This window comes from Homalodisca vitripennis, chromosome 1 (assembly GCF_021130785.1).
Source record: "Homalodisca vitripennis isolate AUS2020 chromosome 1, UT_GWSS_2.1, whole genome shotgun sequence".
Lineage (NCBI taxonomy): Eukaryota > Metazoa > Arthropoda > Insecta > Hemiptera > Cicadellidae > Homalodisca > Homalodisca vitripennis.
This window is the reverse complement of record NC_060207.1, coordinates 159,508,974-159,533,153: the sequence shown is the minus strand read 5'-3', so window position 1 is coordinate 159,533,153 and position 24,180 is coordinate 159,508,974. Positions and strand designations below refer to the sequence as shown.

Here is a 24,180-nt window from a genome sequence, read left to right as displayed (position 1 = left end):
TGCTTCGTATCAAACAACAGAACATGAGAATTAAAAAAAGTCAAACATATTCAATTAAGCCTCATTATTACTCCTAAATTAAATTTTGCAATTAAAGTTAGTGCCAATGACAGCCATAATTTTAACGATATTAGCAATTCCAAATCAATGCTTTTTCTGTTAATAGATTACCAACAGGAGATATTTACACAATTTTTAACACAACAACAAAACTGGATGACAATCTTAACTGGGAGCTTCAGATAATTATGTTTCAGCTAAACAAGTCAATATTTGCCATAAAGACTATATGTGAGGTGACAGACAGGCCACCACGTTAGCTGTATATCATAGTTATTTAATTTTCCAATAATGTATAGTATAATCTTTTGGGGAGAAACCTCAAATATTGAACCCATTTAACAAAGTTATTAGATTTATGATTAATTTTTTAACTAAATTATAGACTCATACAGATACATTTTAACAGAGATAGAATCCATCTAGACATGAGATATAATTATGTCTACAATACTAGAAATAAAACTAAGTATAAATACCCCATTCATCGTCTGACTACGCTGGAAAAAGGTCCATATTACATCGGAATTAATTTGAATATTTAGCCTGAGGAGATAAAAAAAGAAGATAGTTTCAACAAATTTGAGTCATTCACCACCAAAACAGTTACTACAGTTTGCTTGTATAAAGTTAAAGAATCCAGTTCGCTTTTTAATTCCTAAAATAACCCCAGTACCATTCTAATCAGAAATAGTAATGTTCAACAGTTGTTTATTGCTACTGAAATTTTAAACTCTTTATAAATTATTATTACACTTAGTTTTAGCATGTTTTAATATTCTTGATGTGCCATATGTTACAGGAGCAAAGCTCCAACCTCATGAAATTTAAAATAACAAATAAATTATTTGATTTAGTTTCATTAGCCATAAGAAGTCATCTCAAACTTAGCACTGTTTCACAATGAAAAGTGAAGTAACAGTATTTTGAGGAATCAAGTATCCATAAACTCTTTACTTAGTTATAACCTCGCAACAGGTTCCCAGATTACTATGTAGTAATGGCCATGAGTACACTAGGGACCTACTAAGAATCCCAGCACTATTTTACCTGCCTCGCTTATGCAAATGCTTTTTATTTATTTTCCAATCAGTATGAATATACTAAATTGACTGCGGAAAGTATTTATTCATGCAATAAAAACTGTACAAAAGTTATCTTACCTAAAAAAGTTTTGACAACGGTATCTTTATAACAGGTATGTATATACTAAAGTACAATTAAGTGTAACTTAAATACACTAGCCTTAAGTGATGAAAATGTGTGTGTGTATTGAGTTTGGTAATAATAGCTTTAGTAATACAAATTTAAGATCCAGAGATCCAAGAGGGTTCACTTCTGGCTAGCTTATACCTTCCTGTTGAACCCACACTGGGTACAGCAATAAGTGGAATGTCACTTACATCTGGGTAACCCCATGGATGTCCAGAAGCTGCACATCACTTACTGTAAATTACAAGATTTGTGGGTAAAAGGGAGGATTAATAGTCCACTGTGGAGGATGACTGTAGAATTACGTGGAGCTCTTTTAAAGTGTTAAGGGATGTTACACACCTAAACATTATGAAATACCTTCCCCTTCCCGTTTTGACCAAGAGACTGAAATAGAGCTAGCCTTCCCTTCTTCCAAGGTGACATGATGAGATATAGAGCCACTGTTCCTCCTCATGGAATCTCAACAGGAGGCAGCCTCTTCCACCAACCTTCTCCATCCCAAAATTTCTATCACTCCACAAGCAAACACCTTTTAAGACTGCAATGAATGAGGGATTCATCAGCTTCTTCTCTGCAGTGAAAGAATGTGTATGTACACAAAATATATGTTACATTTAATATTTTCTTACTCAAGAAGAAATATCCAATATAATAACAATATAGTAGCAATAAAATAAATGTCATAAATAATTTTAAAAATCACTTTTTGTGATCATTAACTTATTAATGTTGCGAACCATTTTCATACAGCTGGAGTATAAGAGGTTTTAGGAAGTTTTTAGTAACGGTATATAAAAAATAAAAACTCTGTGATACAGAACTGATGGGGAATTGTATTTAATTTTTAATAAACATAAACTATATCCAAGTAGATGGGACCAAACTAAATTTATAATAGAAAGTGCAATAAACAACTTGCTAGCAGATGAGAAGATTACAAACGCAAAAACCTTAATGAGTCTAATTTTATTTTTTAAATATACCAATTTTTATGTTTTACCACTACTCACAAAGAGAAAAATAACTATAGATTTTGTTAATTTATTCCATGATACAATGATGCATGAATCACATTGATACGTTCACAGAGTATACGATAAGAAGTTATTAAACAAGGAAATGTTTGATCAATATCAAAATGTTGACTATGACAACAGAAAATATGTTGATCAACAGAAAAAAATTGTACTTATACTAAGGTGAAATATGTCTTTTTACCAACCACAACCAAATTTATACAAACTAATATTTCAAATAGAATTAATTATCAAGTATTCAAACATGATTGTCACAATTTATTGGCATAACAATTTCATAAACTGTGATCAGAGGATGTAAACATCCATATCCACATCTGAGATATATAAAATGTACATCTTTCTGACATATTTTTGACGATTTTTCACAGTTGTGTATGCAAGGTGGTTTAGTAACTCTTAGCATTGAATTAATTGAACATATAAATGTTTACTTCAGTCAGCATTTATAGAGACTAAATAAAAGATGCTTTATAAAAGATTGGCCAATTTTGTCCTTCCCAAAATAAGGAGTCATCATCATCATCATCTGACGTTTCCGTTATCATGGGTCGTCGTACACAGCCTCCTCCACTTTTGTCTGTCATTCTAGGTCTCCTCTTCCTCCACCTGCATTTTCTGTAGTCCCCTTCTCTCTATGTCTTTCTACACTTGGTCCTCCCATCTTCCTCTCGGTCTTCCTCTTGGTCTTCTTCCTCTTTCCTCCTTCTCCAGTGCTATTCTAGGCATTCTATTATTTCCCATCCTCTTCATATGCCCAATCCACTGTATTCTTCTTCTTTCCATTGTCTCTTGCAGTGAAACTACCTTCAATCTTTCTCTGGTTATTTCGTTCCTTATTCTATCTCTTCTTGTAGTCTTCTCTATCCCTCTTAAAAATCTCATTTCTGCAGCTTGCAATCTGCTTAAATCATTTTTAGTCCATGTCCACGTCTCTGCTCTATATAATAAAATTGGTTGGAAATAAGATTTATACATCAATACTTTTGATTCTTTCCCAATGTTCCAACTCCACACAATCTTCTTCACATATTGAAAAACTTTCCACTCTTCCATAAATAAAAATAAGGAGTATAGACAGAAATTGGTTTTTGTTTTTAATTTAAAGCCTTGTTTTGTAATATTTTTGTAATTTTTAAATAACGTAAAAGAGTAGTAATGGGAACACTAGATATCTGTACATTAAGGCGGTGCAATAAGTTTTTTAAATAAAATTTGTGGTAAAAGCTTTTTAAAACAACCATTTCTGGAAGACCAAAGAATATAAAATTTGTTAGAATATATATATTCCACAAATAAATAGTGACAGCAATTCAACAGAGTTTTAGAACATCTTTATAATCTTGCCCAAAGAAATTCTGTTAACTCTGCATCTGACAAAAATATCCAATATCAGGTGTTTTAGTTGTATTCTAGGGGGCAGTGCACAATATCAGGCTTTTTAGTTGTATTCTATAGGGCAGTGCCTGATATCGTATCTATGTTTATTTGTGATTACATCTTTAAAATATGCTCAAAAAGTATTGTTAACACTAAACGTTTCTTTGACAATAATATAAAGAGAAATGCCCAATTTACTTAAATAACAAACTTTCTGATTATTTTCATATTCCGTTATATATCTACAAGTTTGGTAATCTTGGAACATTTTGTTGTTCTTGCATACAGCACCAGCTGTGCGTGATACAACTAATCAGAAAACTTATGTAAATATATTATTTCTTGTCATTATAAGCTACAAATGAAATTAGTTAAAAAAATAGGTACAAGACTGAATAATTAAAAGTGAACATTGAAGTTTTACTGATTTGATGAGTTGCGATTTTGACAACCTGTACTTTTTTATTTTATTTTTATTCTAACCTGTATTTTTATTTTACTACCATCAAATGTAAACAAAATTAAACCTTTTATTCTTTATGGTTTTACTCAAAAATACGAGGGCTGTTCAGAAAGTAACCTCCGGTTGGTCACAGTGCGGGTAGTGGAGGGGAGTAGCGCGCCATCTGTGCATTCACGCACTAAGCAGGTCAGTCGGCATCAAGCTGTAGTCGAGTGAACATCGTACCTGCGCTAGTTTAGTTTTTGTGGCAGTTTGAAATGTGTGCTGCAATAGAAAATACCGCCAAATGTGAAGTGCGTGCTGTTATACGGTTTTTTACAGCCAAAGGATACTCTGCAGCAGCTATTCATCGTGAGCTTTGTGCCGTGTACGGACCACAAGTTATGAGTGAAGGAGTTGTCCGTGAATGGGTACGTTTATTTAAAAGTGGACGAGAAAACGTTCATGATGAAGAGAGGAGTGGTAGACCATCCTTGGTGACTGACGAACTCGTTCAGACAGTTGATGCAAAAGTTCGTGAAAATCGACGTTTCACAATGGCGGAGTTGTCTACTGATTTTCCACAGATTTCTAAGACTCTTTTGTACGAGATAGTGACAGCAAGATTGGGTTACCGTAAGTTATGTGCACGATGGGTGCCCAAAATTCTTACCGACCACCACAAAACTCAAAGAATGGCCTCTGCATTAGACTTTCTGTCACGTTATGCGGACGAAGGAGAACCATTGTTAAACAGAATCGTGACCGGTGACGAAACCTGGATTAAGTACGTAAACCCTGAGACAAAAGAACAATCAAAGATGTGGGCACATTCAGATTCGCCTACCAAACCAAAAAAAGCCCGGCAAGATTTTTCTGCCAGAAAACTGATGGCAACGGTGTTTTGGGATGCCAAAGGGGTGTTGTTGGTTGAATTCATGGAACGTGGGACGACCATTAATCAAGACGTGTACTGTGAAACACTAAAAACATTACGACGGGCTATACAGAACAAACGCCGTGGTATGCTGACTTCCGGTATCGTTTTTTTGCACGATAACGCCCGTCCTCACTCTGCTTGCAGAACAACAGCCCTTCTTAAGTCCTTCAAGTGGGACGTTTTCAACCATCCACCTTACAGCCCAGATCTGGCGCCAAGCGACTATCACCTCTTCATGCATATGAAGAAATGGCTCGGGTCCCAGCGGTTTGATGACGACGAAGAGCTCAAAGATGCGGTCACAGGCTGGCTCAAGGCACAGGCGGGTGATTTTTATGCAGAAGGAATTTCAAAGCTTGTGAAGAGATACGATAAGTGCCTCAATCGTGATGGAGACTATGTCGAAAAATAGTGCAAAGATGTAGTTGTAAGATGTATATATTAAAATATTTTTACTTAACTTGGTGTATTTTTTTCAATCGACCGGAGGTTACTTTCTGAACAGCCCTCGTAAATGCCTTACATTTTGTATATTTTTTATATGACCAATCATAAATTTTTGGTTTTTTATGTGTTAAAAAAATCTCCTGACAGAGCTAGATGGCATTAAAGCATTTTTAGATGATTGAAAAGGAATAAGTACGAGGATTATTCGGAAAGTAAGTTGCCAAGGCACCTGATCGTCGAATGGGTGGGGTAGTGCTGAATAGCATTATGTAGCTATGTTCAGCGAGCATCTGGCAGTGTTTTAGTGAAGGTCACTATTCCATTCTAAGCATTCTAAACTAGTGTTCAAAATGGTTGCCGCAATCAACTCTTCCGTCGGCTGTGAACTACATAGCGTCACAAGATTTTTTTTGGTTACAAAAATGTAACTGGTGGAAATTAATCGTGAATCATGTTCTGAACAAGGAGAACACTTTATGACCTATACTGCAGTTAGAATTGTACCAATTGTTTTGTGAAGAAGCAAATAATATTCATGGCAAAATGCGAAGAGGCCAACCGCCCGTGGTCACCAATGACCTCATCGAACAAATCAATCATTAGGTTATGCAAAATCAAAGGTTCACATTCACAGATCCTTCAAAGCATTTTCCACAGATATAAAAAAATTTGTGTATGAAATTGTGTCTGAAAAACTTGGATATTGTAAATATTGTGCTTGATGGGCACCCAAACCCCAAATTGATAAACTGAAAACAAAGAGAATGGAACCAGCTCTTAAATGTTTAAGTCGATACCATGAAGAAGGTGAAAAAATTACTCAACCACATAGTGATATTCTTATATCAATGTCGAACAAAAAAGCCTATCAATGTAGTGGGGTCACACCTTGTCACCATGGAAACCGCCATAATCAGTGCCAACATAGATGACATAATTTTATGTAATTTCAAATTTAGAAATAAAAAAGCATAAAAAATTCACTAATGTTTTATTTATTAAAGCAACTTTCTTTCCGAATGACCCTCGTAAGAGTAAACGCTGGCATGATGTGACAATTGTCCTGAACATACACCTGGATCACACAGTTCTACAAACAAACAAAACATCAAGGCATCACATACCCAAGACCTCTTCAGAGCTTGTTGGTGTGTGTGTGAGTGTGTGTGTCAGGTATTTTACCTATCTGTCATTCAGCCGTACTGTACAATTGGGACTTTTGTCCTTGTACTCAAGAGATCCTTATTACTAGGAACTAACCCTGACCGTATTAACTCTGAACTAGGGTTTTAACCCCAAGTGTAGACAGATGAAAGTTCCTACTTTACAATATGGCATGTCTAAGATCCTAAAAATAGCACTACGTAATACAAATAAGTCTAACTCGTGGTTTATCCACTTATGTCAAAGCTTACAATTCTCATTCAGACCTCATATTATGACTGACTTGATATTACTTTATAATAGTCAACAGAAGTATAAGAATAAATTGTCAAACATTTCTTCCTATATAACAGTTAGTTTTTTTCCCAACTTTTTACCTAAAGAAAGCAAACATAGTTGGCATGGCTGGGCTGTACTAGGACATAATTAACCTAACATAATCTAGGAACATTCCAAACGAATAATACAACTTCAACAAAATGAAAAAGTAGAATAATATAAAATTCATAAACTTGGACTTCATAGTAAGACCTAAGTTATTTCCTCTGACATAGGCATTGAACATTGTTATTATGTATAGTAATACAGGTACTTCTTAATCATCTACAGAGGATAAACTTACACAGATAAATTGTTGTTTCATAATTTACCTTCTAAGGAAAAATAAATTTACATTCCAAGATCAAGAAGTTTCAATCATAAATAGAGAAAATATCCGACATTATTACAATAATTACATAGCTAATAGTCAATCAAATTGGTTTAAGTTTTGATTCAATTTAGATTTAGTGTTAAACCTCACCTTTGTTAAAATTTAGATTTTAACTTATTTATTTATGATTTAAATTAGACAACTTTTTACTATATTACTTACAATGATATTGAATATTTAAAATGCAATCTATTTTAGGATGGCAAAAATAAACATATAATCTCCTTTATGTTTTTACATTATAATATTTAATAATTATAGTTATACATTGGTAATTAATTTAATGGTTAGTAAAAATAAAACACGATAATTTAAATAAATTTAAAATAGATTCACCATTTATTATTCATCAACCAAAATATATACAATTTAAGCCTAATAAACTCAGAAATAAAATAAAACAACAAGAAATAAAAGTCTAAATTAATAATAGTTTTCAATAAAAGGATACGTAGTTTACATCCATTAAACTAGTATTTACACTCATTCACATTCATGATGACGCAAAGTTCTACTTTACATCGAATGATTATAATATTATATATTAACATCAATAATTTATAGATACATCGCAGTCCATTTATATGAAGCAAATTTAAAGCTAAAGAAGGCTCTAATTTGAAATGTATCCTTCAAACTCTGTCTGTTAATTTTAGTGAAAAATAAGATAAACGCATCTAGAACATCTGATAATTTGCTTAGTTACTATTTAACATTTTTTTAGAGAAAAACAATGTATACACAGTAACATTTTCAAATCATACATTAAACATTTGTACACAGTTCACAATGCTAATTTTATTAAAGAACATTAAAGAACTTAGTAAGTTTACAAACTACATCCATAACAAAGGAAGTTCAAAACAAAATGCAGTTTAACATATTGGAAAATCAATCTTAAAAATTCCAGGCTACTGCTTATTAAAAATCAATAAAATGCAAAGTTTCATCAGACAGAGAAGAAAGAAATTTAGCAGATAGAACTTGACTTAATCCGAATCTGAATCAGGTAAATGACGTCGGTAATTTCTGTGTGGCCGTGATTTAAATTTACTCGAAGTAGGTCTGTCCCGCAGCGCTATGCCACTGTCAGGAGTTTCCGAGCTATTAGAAGGGTCTTTCAGTGTTGTTGTGGATGAAGTGTCTCGATCTGTAGCATCAGAACTATTATCATCCTCCCAGTCTAATAGTTTTTTCCTCTTTTCATTTGAAGTGGAATGAGTCGATTTCACTGAAGACTTGTTATCGGATTCTGAGCTAGTGGAAACGCATCTTCTTCGTTTCCGCTTGCAAGCATGTTTACGATGATTGCTAACTGCGGTTCCACTATCACTGGAATCAGAAGTATTGTTCTCCTTTGCACGAGAGTTCTGCGCTATGCGAATCAACTGGGCTCGTTTACGTGCAATTAGTTCAACTATGCGGTTTTTAACAGTATCCTTGGATCCTTCTTTACCTGCAAAATTATAACAAGTAAAGTAAATTAAGTATTGCAAGATAAAACAACCACATACAATGTTATTATAATTAGATTTCGTTCAAGCTTTTAGTACCAATGTACGGTTTTACTAGAAGCTTAAAATGTGAAAAAATATAAAAACTGATTTTATTGGACGTATGGAAATGTCTGATAAGTAGTAGTTGTACCAGATGTCTAAAGGGTATAAAGAATTAAAATGCAAATTTCAGCTTTTGTTTCCTATACTTTTGATTAAAAAACAGTCAATTATTTTTTCAACACAAGAAAGTATAGCACAAAGATTAAATTAGCATAAAAACTGTGAACAGACTGGTTACATGCTCGCTAACAATCAAGTCACCTGTTTTGATACTTACTTTTTATTGTATGTTTGTTTACATTTAAGTGGTTTGGGGCTAATAACTCGAAAATAGTGCTTTATATTATAATTGTAAATTGCTCAAGATAATTCTTGACTCAAAAAACATATCAAGGAAAGGGTGTTAATGAAGATTATCTCGATGATAGTGATGTTCCCATTGTTGACAATAATGATGAAAGTTACAGTAGCATTAACGCGTAGTTCGATTGAACCCTTTAAATAAACAAAACAAATTCAGGAGTGCACTGTGTGCCACCTGCAACAATCCCATTAGCCACATGAGAAGCGATATGCGCTAAACAGTTTTCACAACAATGTTTCGTGATAAATAATCTCTCGCATGAATACGTAAGTGATCTAGCAGAATGAATAAGAAACATTTTCAAGTAGTTCCCACTAATCGCAATAACTTTTTATTTCTCTTTAATTCTAATTTACCACCATATGATGGTGTTCAATCAGTTGTTCCAAGCAATCAGATGATTCTATTTATGTTTGTGCACAATTCCATTGTGACATCTAATATATATTGTAATAACCTTATTTTTGCGTTTACCTTAGTGTGTTTATGAGAAAATACTAAAAATTTATTTTATTAATATTTTGTGAATAGATTAACTTTTGTGCATAACTATATTTTCTGTAAAAATACATGTACAAAAACTTCAAAAATGTTAGTGTGTTTTTCATACTACTTCTCACGGAGTAAACCCAAAACACCTATACCCAACATAAAAAAACTCACTTTTCAGGGCACTCTTACAGAGAAAAAACCCACAGTCAAAGGGTTAATGTAAATATAAATTTATTACGTTTCTTGTGTTATTTTAAGAATTTTTGCTTGGAAAGTTGAATATTTGTTACAAACACTAATGTACTTCTGACTAAACAAAGGTCTATGAATCAGAATCAGAAGGCTTTAACCCTCCGGCTGGCAACGTCGTAAATTACGACTCATTTTTTCCCGCCGTGAACTGGCAGAGTCGTAATGTACGACTCATTAAACATCGTCTACTAATTACGTCATAGTTCCGATAATTACCGCTCGAATCGCATAAAAGTTATATCACTTTAATCACAAGATCCCAAGCCTTCTAATAATGTATTCACTTTTATATATATATGAATATTTGTTATTTTACTGGCCGCTAAAAGCTCCTGACTACTTCCGCGTGACGCGACTCGGCAACTGTTAGTGCTTGTATATAGTCTTGTTTTTTTCAATTGTAATTGTATTTGTAAGTAAAAGTGTTTATAACTACATATTTTCTTTTTGTGCATAAGTAAGTGAACATTATGCATATTTTAGATTTTTAAATAAAATTAATTTTGAGTTTTTTTTAATGGCATAATATAAAAAGTGTTTTTTGAAAAAAAAAAGTTTTGAGTTCTGACCATCAAACATCCACCATTATTCAGGTAAGTCAAATTATAATTATGTTTATATTGTACAACATATTCTGCAGAGTAATTTGGTGCATAACACTTTTGTGTTTTCTCCAATAATTAATAGTACAGGATAAAAAATTAAAAACTCTGCACGAAGCTTCAAAACAGGGTGCCAGTCAAGGCTCAAATGCGCGCCAGCCGGAGGGTTAATCTTGAACATAGAGTAAAAGTGTAACAGATCAAAAATGGTTAAATTAAAATTCAAACAGTTGGCGCCGAGAATGGTAAGTGGGAATTGAAGTATAACCTGTGAGCGGTAATTGATGTATAACTAGTAAATGTAAACAAGGATGTTTCTCATTCAAATTGAACATTTCAGTTTAGGTTGGAGGCTGAGGAGCTGCCGGTTTTCTTTAATTTTCAGTTTGTAACCCCCGTTTTGTTAGCGACCACGTTGTTCTAAAGATCTCAGCCTGATTTCTTTCTTCTGAATAGCGAAACAGTAAGAGAAGGACTTATTTAAATTCTCTCACTTCTTTTACATGTGATTCTCAAAATTTAACTTATGAAATCTTAAACAGTGATAATTAATTTTATTTGTTTACATCTAACACAATAAAATAATAAGTAAATATAAAATTTTGTCATTTAATTTGAAAATATAGTGAATCTAAGTTTGGTGAACACATGCTGAGTGTATCTGCAAATTGGCATAAGATGTTTGAAGTAGCGTTTAAACCAATAAATTAGTGATTTAAATGCCTATTATAAAAGAAGAAAATGAGTGATTTATTTTCAAGCTAATGAAATAAAATATTGGGTACAATGAAATAATCTACTTTATAAAAAAAGTAATATTGCAACAATTGAAGAGGAACAGGTGAGTCACAAATACATAGTATAAAAGTGTACCACACTACTTAAACATTGAACATCATCATATGGCTCAAAATAAGCGGGGCTAAATACTGTTCACATTTGACCATCATACACCAAATCTTCATCATTATGACATCCAACTTCTGAGCATCATCATTATGACAAACAATGTGGGCTATAATAATTTACACAAATTAAACATCTTCATCATATGATGCAACAACATAATAATAGACCATCTTCTTCATATGGTGACAACAAGTGGAGCTAATAAAATTAACACAGAATCCACATACGATCAACTTCAAAGAATTTATGTCAATAAATATTACTATAATTAACACACAGAAGACACATAACAGCTGAGCACAAACAATGTTTGCTAGTCATTTAAACTAAACAGTGAGCCAGGAACTCATTCATTGTGTAAACTGAGCTCCACACAAGCTATTTTCGCCGTATTGTCTTCAGCACCATATCATTGTGTTCTTCAGCTCCATAGAAAGTAGATAGAAGAGCTTTGCCCTCGTATATGAAAGTTTATGTTCAAACAGAGAAATTCTACAAGATGGAATAATGAAGTCCTCTGCATGTCGTGTAGACTGTCCATGAAGCTTGCAGGCAAGTGAAATAACATCAAGTACATGTAGGGATTTAACAGTTAGTATATTAAAATTCTTGTAAGTTTCTCTACACCTGACATATGGCAGTACGTTAGTTTTGATTCTAAGAACTTACTTCTGTAAAACCATAATTCTTTGTAGATTTTCCAAGAACTGTTTCCCCACAGGACTATACCATTTTTAATGTGAAACCCAAAAAGTGCATGATAAGCTATCATTGTTGCTTCAGGAGTACTAATTCAGTTGATAACTTAATTCATCAACATGGTTAATCCATGTTTAGTTGAGAGAACTTTATTTTTTTACCTTCGCTGAACACTAGATAATTATTTTTTTAGCATTGCTAGCCAAGTTGACTGAAATAAATTTATTAATTTACGTTAAAAATTGTACCCAGCACAAATAACAGGATAACTGTAGTGACCACTGTGGTGAGGCAGGTCCGATATTAATAGTACTAGGCTCATTATAAAGCCTTGGAGTGTGTACTCATTTAATAGGTAATGGAGCCGATGTTCCAGTTTTCGTTTTACCATTTAAGAGTTGTTTAATTACTACTATTTACACAATGATAAGAGAGATACCTCTCCCATTATATGAATTTGATTAATATAATATATATAGGTGGAGCTAAGGCAAGGCAAGGAATACGTGGTGAAATTTAAGGAAAAAAGGTTTCTATGTGCCACTGGAAAAGTTTTTCTCTGTCTTTCAAGCTGAAGTCACTGCAATAAGGTAATTTGCTCATACAAGAGGTAATGGATTCAATCATACTGGTAAAAGTATCTGAGATTCCATAAATAGTCAGGATGCTCTACGGGCACTAAATTCTTATGAGTTTAGATCCAACAGTCAGAGGGAATGATGTAGGTCTGATCCAAGAGTCAGAGGGGATGATGTAGGTCTTTGTATAATTTCTTATACTTCTTTCCCATTAAGGTGAGTAGTATCTGATGCCTTGAAACTCAGGAGACAAACTCTATAACACGAAAAATAATAAAAATACTCTATAACAAACCAGGAAAATATTATTCTAATTGGGCAGATGTAAAACATGGTGTACCCCAAGAGTCAATATTAGGCCCATTGTTGTTCATTGTCTATGTCAATGATCTGCCAAATTACCTCCCTAAAGAAGTTTGTAGCCTCTTTTTATATGCAGATGATACAACTGCTCTAATTAGACGAAAAATGTTAAGTGACTTAGAACTTGACACCAAAGATGCCATTGACAAACTTCACAAAATTTTCCTTACTCACGGTCTGTTGTTAAATCGAGACAAGACTAATACATTACGCTTTAAATTAAGAAATGATCATTTTTGTAAATGGTTTAGTAATAATACACACATAGTAAAATTTTTAGGCATACATTAAGGCACTAAATTAAATTTTTCCGACCATGTCAATATGTTAAATAAGAAACTTAATTCAACCAGATAAGCTTTGAGTATACTAGTTCGAGTAACATCTTTGGAAGTTGGTTTAGCTGTATATTATGCCCATGTATAATGTTGAGTTATGGAATTACTTTGTGGGGTAACTGCTCAGGTGTGTAAAAACTCTTTATTAGTCAAAAGTCAATTATTAGAACAATAGGTCATTGCAACTCAAGAACAACATGTAAACCGTTATTTAAAAAATTTAACATCCTTACTTTGCCATGTATATACATTTTTGAAATGCTTAAATTAGTACACAAGAATCCTGATCAATTTGAAAAATACAAATTTAATCATAGATATCACACAAGAAATTGTAATTTGTTTCAATATCCGGCACATAAACTAAAAAAATTTGAAACTAGTCCTCTTTATCTAGGTTTGAAATATTATATAATAATATTCCACAGGCATATAAAAAACTTCCCTCATCTACATTTACAAAAAAATTAAAAGATGCACTTTGTCAAAAAACATATAATAGTGTAAATTAATTCTTTGACGATAGTTTATGATGATAACGAATAGTAAAAATATATCTTTAAAAATATCAACAATGGGTTTAGCCTTGGATTTAATCAATTTTTTTTATGTTTTATAGATCAATGTATCAAAAGTTATTTTTTATAAGTATGAAAGTAATGTTTTAGAATAAGTTTAGTTATGTAGTTTTTAATCATTGACTATGTAACAGTTTTTATTACATTGTGATACCAGAGAACGTATTGTACAATAAATATTTGTCTATTGTCTATTGTCTGTTGTCAGGTAATAGAGCTTATTTCGATGTAATGGCAGCAGCCAAAATAGGATGGATATCTTTGTTGGTAAGTCTGCATCTAGGTTTAGACTGGGAATATTCTGTACGACTATCTGATTGGAACAGGAAAACACATCCTTTGGCATGTTTGTAATAAAATGGAAGCATTTCATAAAGCTCACAGACTCACACAAGTCAATCAAGCACGAGGAGTGTAAAAGACCTAGAAGATTGACGTGCCTTGGATGTAGATCTCCTATTCTAATTTTATTCTTTCTATTCAGAATGAGTCTAATTTAATGCTACATTCCATGACACCAAATGACATCAACTGAACTGACTTTGTTACTTTGAATAATGCAAATGTTTTGAAGACAGTTCATTGATCAGAATAATCTTATGTAATCACAATTATTGAGACTACACCATCAGCTTTTCTGAAAAAAAAGAAAACATAGCTTGTCCCGGCGGAGCAAGTACTTTTTGCGATTCAATGTTTATTGAAAGTAAATAAGGCTATTGCCATTTATACAAATTTAATGTATATATATATATATATATACACATACATACATATATATATATATACATACATATATAAATACACATAAACCTGGATATATATATATACGTATATATGTATGTGTATATATATATATATATATTAAATTTTATACATTATACATTAAATTTGTATAAATGGCAATAGCCTTATTTAATCTCTCACTTGCCAGGTGAATGTGCTACCATTACACCACAGAGCCATCACTTTATATATAAATATATATAAAAATCTTTATTATATAGGCTATTTAAAATGTATTATATATAAAAAATGTATATATATATATATATAGTATTTAACTTATTGTGATGAAAAACAGCAGATAAAAAGCTATATTTCATGGGATTTTATACCCACATCTTCAGAAAGCATAAAACAAGAATAGAAAAACACAATAAACAACAAATAAGAAAATAACCACAAAATGTAAATACACAATTAAAACGTTTCTGAGTCTTTACAAAGCTGTGTATATGTATGTAACGATTGGTCAGTTAGAAAGATTTATATTATCAATCTATACTGATTAATTCATGTTAACAAATAACATATTATCTGTATCGAATTGAAACTGTAAACATAATATTTGTTCTTAAAGTGATTGTCATCTAAATAAAAATTTCAGTTATGTTCAGAAAACATAATGAAATAGCTTTAAAAGATTATAAAGCCTAAAGCTTTTTTTCTAGGCTTGAAAAGTCTATATGGTGCCAAACAAATTTTTATATGAAATTTTCCAAAGAGAGACAAAGTTTATTGTGAGAGAAGAAAATATGGTACAAACAGTCTTCCAGTGTAAACAATAATGTTGGCCATAACTTAAGTAAGAATGCAGCTAAGAAAACTTTCTCTCAATGCTCAAGTTAGGACAGAGTAACATCATGACTATATATTACTATTTTATACTACATAATTATTTTCCCACAAACCAGACAATCCATACTTTTTGCTTGTTGAGTGCAGTTCAGATTCACACGGCCCTCAAGATATACCATGTGCAATGGTTTCTCTTTGTAAGAAGGTTTCTTTCATTTGGATTATATTAAGTTTACATTACTTAATTTTTATAACTTTTAATGTTATTTAGTATTTTAGATACATTATTAATAATTGATAAATATCAATTGTCATGATATTTTATATAATATTTTATGGTGATTATACTAAGAAATATAAAACCCAAGCCTGCCTAACACACTCTGTTCACCTTCACTGAAAGATCTTGCTGGATACTAATGCTAAACCTACTATTGTTGGTTTTGATAAAAAGTTAATTGAGAAGAGACACATTAACCATTGATGAAACAATTATTTTTGTTACCTCAAGCTTATTTATAAGGATTTGTCTTTTTTCCATACTTGAAATCCATGGCTTAATTATAATACATCATAACAATTTTCATGTATACAACACTACCAGTAACAAAACAAAGTAAGTGTCCTAATTTATTCCTGATTAAAAATTCACTTCAATGACATATGGCTTGAAGAAGGAATAACATACTTTCTAGAAAATTTGCCAATTGAATTACGTCATCTGATATTCTGAAAAATAACTTGACTTACAATAATCAAAATGTTTAAAAAGTAAGTACAAACATAGCATGTAACATGGACCTGCTATCACAATACTCAACCTTGACATTGTACTTACTTGTACAATTTAAAATGTAATATTGCAACTAACTTGGATCCTATGTTAAGCATTGAGCGTAGATCGCTTTTCGTTGATACTGAACTAATTAAAATATTCATTTAACAACTACCAACTAAAAAGACCTTTATTAATAATTTACCTTTATGATTTTTTTCTTCATTTTCAGATCCACTGCAACTTGAAGAATCTATAAGGGGGACAACAAATAGTTAAAATATCTCAAAGGTTTGAACTTAAGCAATTTGTACAGTTATAATAATACCTAATAAAGTGTCTTATGGTGGTAATGTCATAGGAAGTTACGAATTAAACAGAGCCAAAATCAATAAATTTTTATGAATAACAAATATAGTTTATAATAATAAAATTGTTAGTATAATTAGTTTGTTCATATGAATGAATATAGCTTATAAACTCACTGATAATCCATAATAATAATAAATATGCAGTGAGAAAACCCATTTTGTGAAGAACATGCTGTCTATAGTTCTCTGAGTAAACAGTAAATTAATACTAATTGCACTGGTTGACTGATATATTTCAGGAATGGAACAGATGTCCGTTACCATCACATATGACATGATCTGAGGCGAGTGGGGAGGGAGGTTCACTGTGACTGTCTGGCCCTGATGTCCAACCTTCTATCTCACGCTGCACCAAGGAATCGAAAAAAGCCATCATCCGTGGGTCTTCCTTTGTGGATTCGTGACTGTAGTCATGCGAGATAAACTAAAAAAAATTACATTTCAATTTTTAGAGTTTTAAGTAGTGTTAAGTTTTATTAAATTTATTGAAATGACAAGATAACCTCAATCTTTCTAAAATATTTGAAAATGGCAGGGAACACTGACAGAGAAGACAGAGAACGATCTACAAGCACTGACGGCTATAAATATAAAAAATCAACAGTCATTTACATTTCTTTTTTAACAGCTTTTCTTTTTAGATCCATTACCCCAAATTATTATTAGCTTAGCTATAAAATCAATCACCATGTAAAAAATGTGCACCAAACTTTAAAAAAATACCAAGTTTTACGGTGTCTGATAAACTTTTCTACAATAATAGGATAGCTGGAACACAAGAATTTTCAAAACAATCACTTCATTCTCCATATCATTTAAAAATTCCTTACACAAACTGAAATCATATCAAAAATACTTTCAATACAAAATAAATGAAGCAGTGACCATATTTTAAAGCACTTAAGACAAATATTGTAGTTTGAGAGATGTGATAATAAAATTGTACATTGATATGATCTTCACAATATGTATGGTACATTAACATTCGGTCATTGTCATGTGCAAAACGTTGCTGTGAGTGGAATTAAGAAGAAAGTAATAATAGATAAAACTTATATGAAAAACTGCAAATCTTAATAAGTTTGGAAAAAGCAATTTTTATTTTTCAAACAACATAAATGAATTGTTTTGAAAATGATGAAACACCTGATTGATTATTGATTTGGTTAGTAATTGGTATTAAAGAATTGAATACTACTGTATTAAGAAACGTTATGCAAGAATTATCTTAATTGAAATCTGTATGGGACGTGGAGCTGCTGAAACACTTTCTGTAAAACATATACCAAAAAAATACAAAAATATTAATGGACTCTTATAAATAAAAATTTTGAAATGATATAACAGAAATGTTTGAAGGTAAAAAAAATAGTAGCATACATTTCTATAAATGGTGTTTTTGTTTGGTTAACTCATGGCACCAAGGTAAATATTCTGACAATTACTATGTGTTACCTTTTGATCTACAGAAAGCTTTGGCTTTCCCAAAACTGTCTATGTCCGTAACATGTTATAAAAGCAAATCTATATGTGTATGACTGGTGTTCACGTCTTCAGTGACAAAAAAGCCTGAATGTATGTGTGGCCTGAAACTGAAGGTTCTAGGGGCTCACAGGAAATAAGCTCTTGTCTAACAAAACACTTGACTATTCATAGCAATAATGAAAAACCCATTTTCATTTACTCCGACTAATGCAGCGGCCAAAACTCAGACATCTGAGTTTTTTTATCTCTTATGAAATACCTCCTGAATGAAAATGTTAACAATGAAACTACTAACATGAAGTTCCTTGTACCAGGTCGTAGCTACCTCCTGAACAATTTATTTTAATTGAAAAAAGAGCAAAAATTAGTAGCAATATCTTTTTACCAAGAGGTATGACATAATTCTTGGCTGCAGAAAAACAAACAAACATATATTTACAGAAATTAACCATGAAGACTTCAATTGAACCAAAACCCTAGAAAAAGCTATCACCAACAGGAACTAAATGTTGTGAGTGAACCAGATTAGAATTGAAAAGGAAGAGCCATTTACTGTTAAATATAAAAAAACTAGACATGTCATTTGAAAAAATAAACATTCAAAAGAAAGGAAATGGACGTCTATTGGAAAGCCTGGCTAATGTTCTTAAACATTTTCTTTATAGTACATTTAGGCCGATCACCATGACTAAGAAGGATATGATGAACCTAATGAAATTCATACCTTCAGTTCATCATCAGTATTACAACTTGAAAACTGAAAGAAGTACCCTGCAGGAGAACTTGAAAGTGATGACTACTGCATCACTTACGCAGACTAGAGATGTTTAAGAAGACATCTTTATTTTTATTTTATGCTTAGGATCAGTTATTTGTTCTGTTTCCCAAACCCAGGTTACCATGTTAGTTACTTAAAAGAATTCCGACTTTTTTCATGCAAAGGAGTTTTGTGTGCATTTGTTTAATAATAATAAAGTGATATGTGTAAAAACCAATCGTAATATTTTTTTATACCTGTTAGTGAAATGATATTTTTCTAACAAAATGTAATAATTTCTGAACTAAACTCAAGATAAATTATCAATATAATAAAAAAGCCATATAACAAATTTACAAAATCTTACTTATTGAGACATATTAGTGTCTCAGCCGGATCATTCTAAATCTTTACTTAAAAAAAGAATTGCATATCATCATCGTGAAAGATGCCTCCTCCAAAATAGTATTGAGTGTAAAAAATTAATTAAAAACCCTCATTGGTACAGAACTCAACAAAATTCTTGAAAGCATCCAAAATAGATGTAAAAAAGTTTCTGAAATAGACAGGAAAAAGAACTTGAAAAAATTAGGCCCAAACAAAGTGATTTGCCTAAAGATGGCAAGGTGAATACAGATGCAAATAATAAAAATGTAATCAACCTCTCTTTAAAAATCCTCAATGAAGTGGAAATATCAGTTTTATCCAAGGGTTTAAACTTTTTTGTGACACAAAAATTGGTAAAGGTACTGGATTTCGTAACTGGAATCGAGTCGGCTGTTTCACAGTTATCTGAGGAACAGGGTGACCGGTTTCGTTGTCAGGCCAGTCTTTTGCTCAAGAAAATTCCTCCCACAAAACCCAATTTGACAATAGAGTAGAAAAAGGCCATGTCGATCCTTGGGAAAGATGACACGGTCAAAATCCTACCAGCCGATGAAGGCAACGCTACTGTTGTACTTGACTCAGTAGCGTATAAAGAAAAGATTGTGGAGACTAAATACTGGAAAATATACAGTTTTAAATAAAGACCCAACTGATTCATTTGAACGCAAAGTAGCAAACACCTTAAGAAAACACAAAGCATTTTTTCAGATAAATTTAAATCTAAACTAACTCTTCACCATTCCAAAATCCCCCATATGTATGGCCTTCCTAAAAACCACAAACCTACCATCCCTCTCCGGCCCATCATTAGTTCTCGTGATTCACCTTGCAGGGAATTGTCTTAAGTCCTCTTGGACATCTTAACGCCATTGGTAAGAAAAACTTACTCTTTTATCAAAAATTCCAAGGATTTTGTAGAGAAGTCGAAATCCCTCAAGTTGACTGAAACTGACAAACTAGTAAGTTTTAACATTGAAAGTCTATTTACAAATGTACCAGTTCCAGAAACTCTTGTAATTATTGAATCACGTATCAAAGAAGACCAAACATTACAGGATAGAACTAAACTTCCAGTGCCAGTAATTATAGAACTGTTAGAACTATGCATTCAATGGAATTATTTTGAGTTAGAGGGTAAAATTTACCGTCAAGATGAGGAGATGGCAATGGGTTCTCCACTGTCTCCTATTTTTGCCAATATCTTTATGGAGGAATTTGAGCGAAAAGTTTTAGCTTCAGCTCAGTTCAAACCGAAGATTTGGTGGAGGTATGTGGATGATACCTTTGTTATTTTTCCTCATGGAGACACTGAATTAAATAAGTTTTTTAAATCACATTAATATTATTTCTCCTTTTGGATGTGTGTGTATTAAGAGATAGGGATGTCCTTAAGACAACTGTTTTTCGAAAGAAAACACAAACTGGAAAATATTTAAATTATCAATCCAACCATAACAAATCTGTCAAAGAAGGAGTAGGCTACTCGTTATTTGATAGAGCAAAGAGTTTATGGTCAGATAAAGATGGATTAAAAGAGGAATTTAAGAAAATTGAATTGGATCTTAGAAGCAATGGATACTCTCAATTAGTAATAAATAAGTGCAAACGAACCAGAAGAATCATTCCTAAGTCAGAAAAACAGAATGGTGAGAAATTTGTGTTTATGTCAATTCCTTATGTGCCGGGATTATTGGAGAAAATTAGAAGAGTAGGTAGAAAGTACAACATTATAACCGTGTTTAAAACACACAATACTCTTAGACAAAGTCTCATAAAAACAAAAAATGGCACACAGGATTCCAAAAACTGTGGTTACAGTATAAAATGTAGTTGCAATAGGGAATACATAGGCGAGACAAAAAGACCATTAAACGTAAGGATAAAAGAGCACAAAGAAAACACAAGAAAGGGCCTCACAGGAAAGTAAAAAATTGCGCACCATTGTTGGTCGGAAGACCATCATATGAATTGGGATGAAGCCAACATAATACATTGGGAACCACATTTCTTCAAAATGAAATTAATAAAGGCAACATACATTAAATTGGCAGACCAACCAATCAGTCAACCATCAGTCGAAATTATGCCGCTTTGGTTGCCAATTCTAAAAAATGAACTAAAAAGAAAACCAAAATTATCAAACGGATCAGATATTTGTAGTAATAAACCAATGCGGAGTCACAATATGGTTTTAAGAAGTCTATCTAGCATGAACCAATAATAAAAAAAGGCCCATTCCTGTCCCCCTTCCTTTTTATTTCCGCCATCTTGTTTCTTTCTGCCGTGACGATTGCCATTTGCTATTGGCCTCTGGTCAGTCGTAGGTGGATGGTAGACGAATGCAGACGTATTGTGACCTGTATTCTGTAGTTCAGTTTTAATGATTAGTATTGTGTATAGTTTTTTATTAAGTGCATGTTTTAGAGTTAGTGAAATTGACACACAACATGGTGGTTGTGATTCCTGACTTAAGCGTGCCACAACGCTTTGGTATGATTTGTTTATTTTAACCTAGTTTGTAACTATGTATTAGGTTAGTTTTTACCTGAGGAAGAGATTAGATTGCAGATCTCGAAACGTAGTGTTACTGATTTTTTGTTTCACTGAACGATGGCAAATGTCCTGAAAAATCCTGTTTTCTTCACAATCCTTCAATCGTCAAAAATAAACTTCGATCATTTAGTTTGATATGGACTCTTAACTCAGCATGATTATCATGAAAATAAAAATTCCTGTGCAACTGTATTTTATTTCTAAAAGAATATTTCTATTAATTATGTTTTATTTATGATCAAGATTGTATTATTTTGATCCTATTGTCTTGTGGCTAAAATGTATGCATGTTAACTTGATGTTTGAATAGATTCAGAAAAAATTACAATTACTAACTATGGATGAATGATAATCTTTTAAATTTGTTTATTAAACATTTCATGAGGTTAAAATTTCTAAAGAACGCATTATTTTGTAATTTACTTACATTAATAAAGAAATAATATCACATGGTAAAAAACTAATTATCATTAATCAAAACAAGCAAGTGGTGGACAACAAATATACTTAAATTTACCTGGCCACTGGACAAAACTAAACCAATGTATTCTTCATGAGAAAAGACTCTTCGATGATGTGTGTCATCTCCATTTGAGTTTGGCAAAGGAAAAGGACTCCAAACCTGGAATATTTTACACATTTGTATTAACATGTTTATTAGTTTGAACAATAGTTTATGGGCTAAATAAATAGTTTCTAACAACAACACATTATCAAGTATCACAAAACTTGCACTTTCTCACTTTACTTACTCACTAGAAGAATTATGTAGGTTATTCATATTAATACCTTTATCATTTTCTCAACACCAGATGAAGCAATCAGATGGTTAGTGGAATTGAAACGCACTTGATTGACAATAGAGCGATGTCCAGTGAGAATCATGTGGGCAGAAGGTACCCATGTTCCTGAAAATAATCATGAAATCAACATGAACCAAACTGCAGTGGACTTGCTAGTCTAGACTAGATGAGTTCTCATTCAAAAAGAAAAATGAATTAAAATAATGTGTAATTTTTAAAAAGATGAATCAGTAAAAACCAGTTATACGACAATATTATTGTGTTGTATATCCTAGAAGCAGTGATTTATGTAACACATTTTGCAGATCCTTTACAATTTATTACCAGGCATAACTATAACCACACCGAAAAATACACAAGAAGAGAGGTATAATTTTGAATTCTACACAAAGAAAACGACTGAAAGGATTCAAATTCTTCATTGTCTTCTCTGAAAAGTTTTGTTGAAACAGAATTAGGATATTTATTTAATTAAAATGGAAAAAGTTAAATCAATTTAAAAATAATTTAACAACTTATTCTTTGGTCTACAAAAGGTATATACAGGCAAATTTCAAAGCAGCACTTGTGTAACGCAAGACGGGCTCACTCCTATTCAATTTTGCTATTGAAAATGCATTGAAAACAACAAAGATTGCGCCAGAAGGTCTAAACATTGGAGGGAAACTAAATGTGCTGGCATTTGCGGAAGACATTTTGGCAGGAAAAAGGAGGATCTTATGAGCCCATCAGAGAAATTATTATTAGAAGCAGCAAAAGTTGGACTATTAAAGAAATAAAACCCAATATATGAGATAACCAGAAGACTTGAAGGGAATGTTAATGACTTATTATTCACTGCTGGAATAAAACTGTTTAATATTGATCCTGTTACTGTCAATTACCGTACAGACTAACCTGGTCCACTCTCTGGAATTTTCCACATGTACAGATTAAAGTCATCTGAGCCAGAGAGCACGTATTGGTCATTTTCACCAGCAAAACTGCAGCTCTTCATGGTGCATGAGTTGTAATAGGAAGAATGGTCAAACTGCGCCAGATGGAATGGTGAATCTACTGGGTAGAGGATTGGTGGCATTCTACGGCGCAATGCGAGGAGACGGTGTCCCCTGCCATCCCATCGTACGGACATGCAACTCTCCGCCGACCCATAACGTACCAGGACCCTGTACGACAAAAAGTAATTTAATTAAACTACATTTTATCATTCTTGTGATGATTTTTTTATTTTGTAGCAGATTATATTGCAGTTACAAATAATAGGTCTTCTCACACACATAAATGATATTTTGTTTTTTTCAGTTACAATATGACAAAAACCAGTTTTTGAAAAATTA

The 24,180-nt window shown here is 32.2% G+C and overlaps 1 protein-coding gene across 1 annotated transcript in view; it reads right to left on the bottom strand.

The window, feature by feature from the left end:
* Nucleotides 1-7,754: 7,754 nt before the first annotated feature.
* Nucleotides 7,755-24,180, bottom strand: part of LOC124375202 (DDB1- and CUL4-associated factor 5-like) — a 34,224-nt gene continuing 17,798 nt past the window's right edge. The window contains exons 5-10 of the mRNA XM_046833311.1: nucleotides 23,741-24,009; nucleotides 22,830-22,948; nucleotides 22,558-22,662; nucleotides 17,120-17,282; nucleotides 16,693-16,740; nucleotides 7,755-8,853 (exon numbers count right to left, since the gene is read on the bottom strand). Coding sequence (XP_046689267.1) covers nucleotides 8,387-8,853; nucleotides 16,693-16,740; nucleotides 17,120-17,282; nucleotides 22,558-22,662; nucleotides 22,830-22,948; nucleotides 23,741-24,009 — 1,171 coding nt within the window. The 3' untranslated portion in view covers nucleotides 7,755-8,386. The remainder of the gene's footprint in view (nucleotides 8,854-16,692; nucleotides 16,741-17,119; nucleotides 17,283-22,557; nucleotides 22,663-22,829; nucleotides 22,949-23,740; nucleotides 24,010-24,180) is intronic.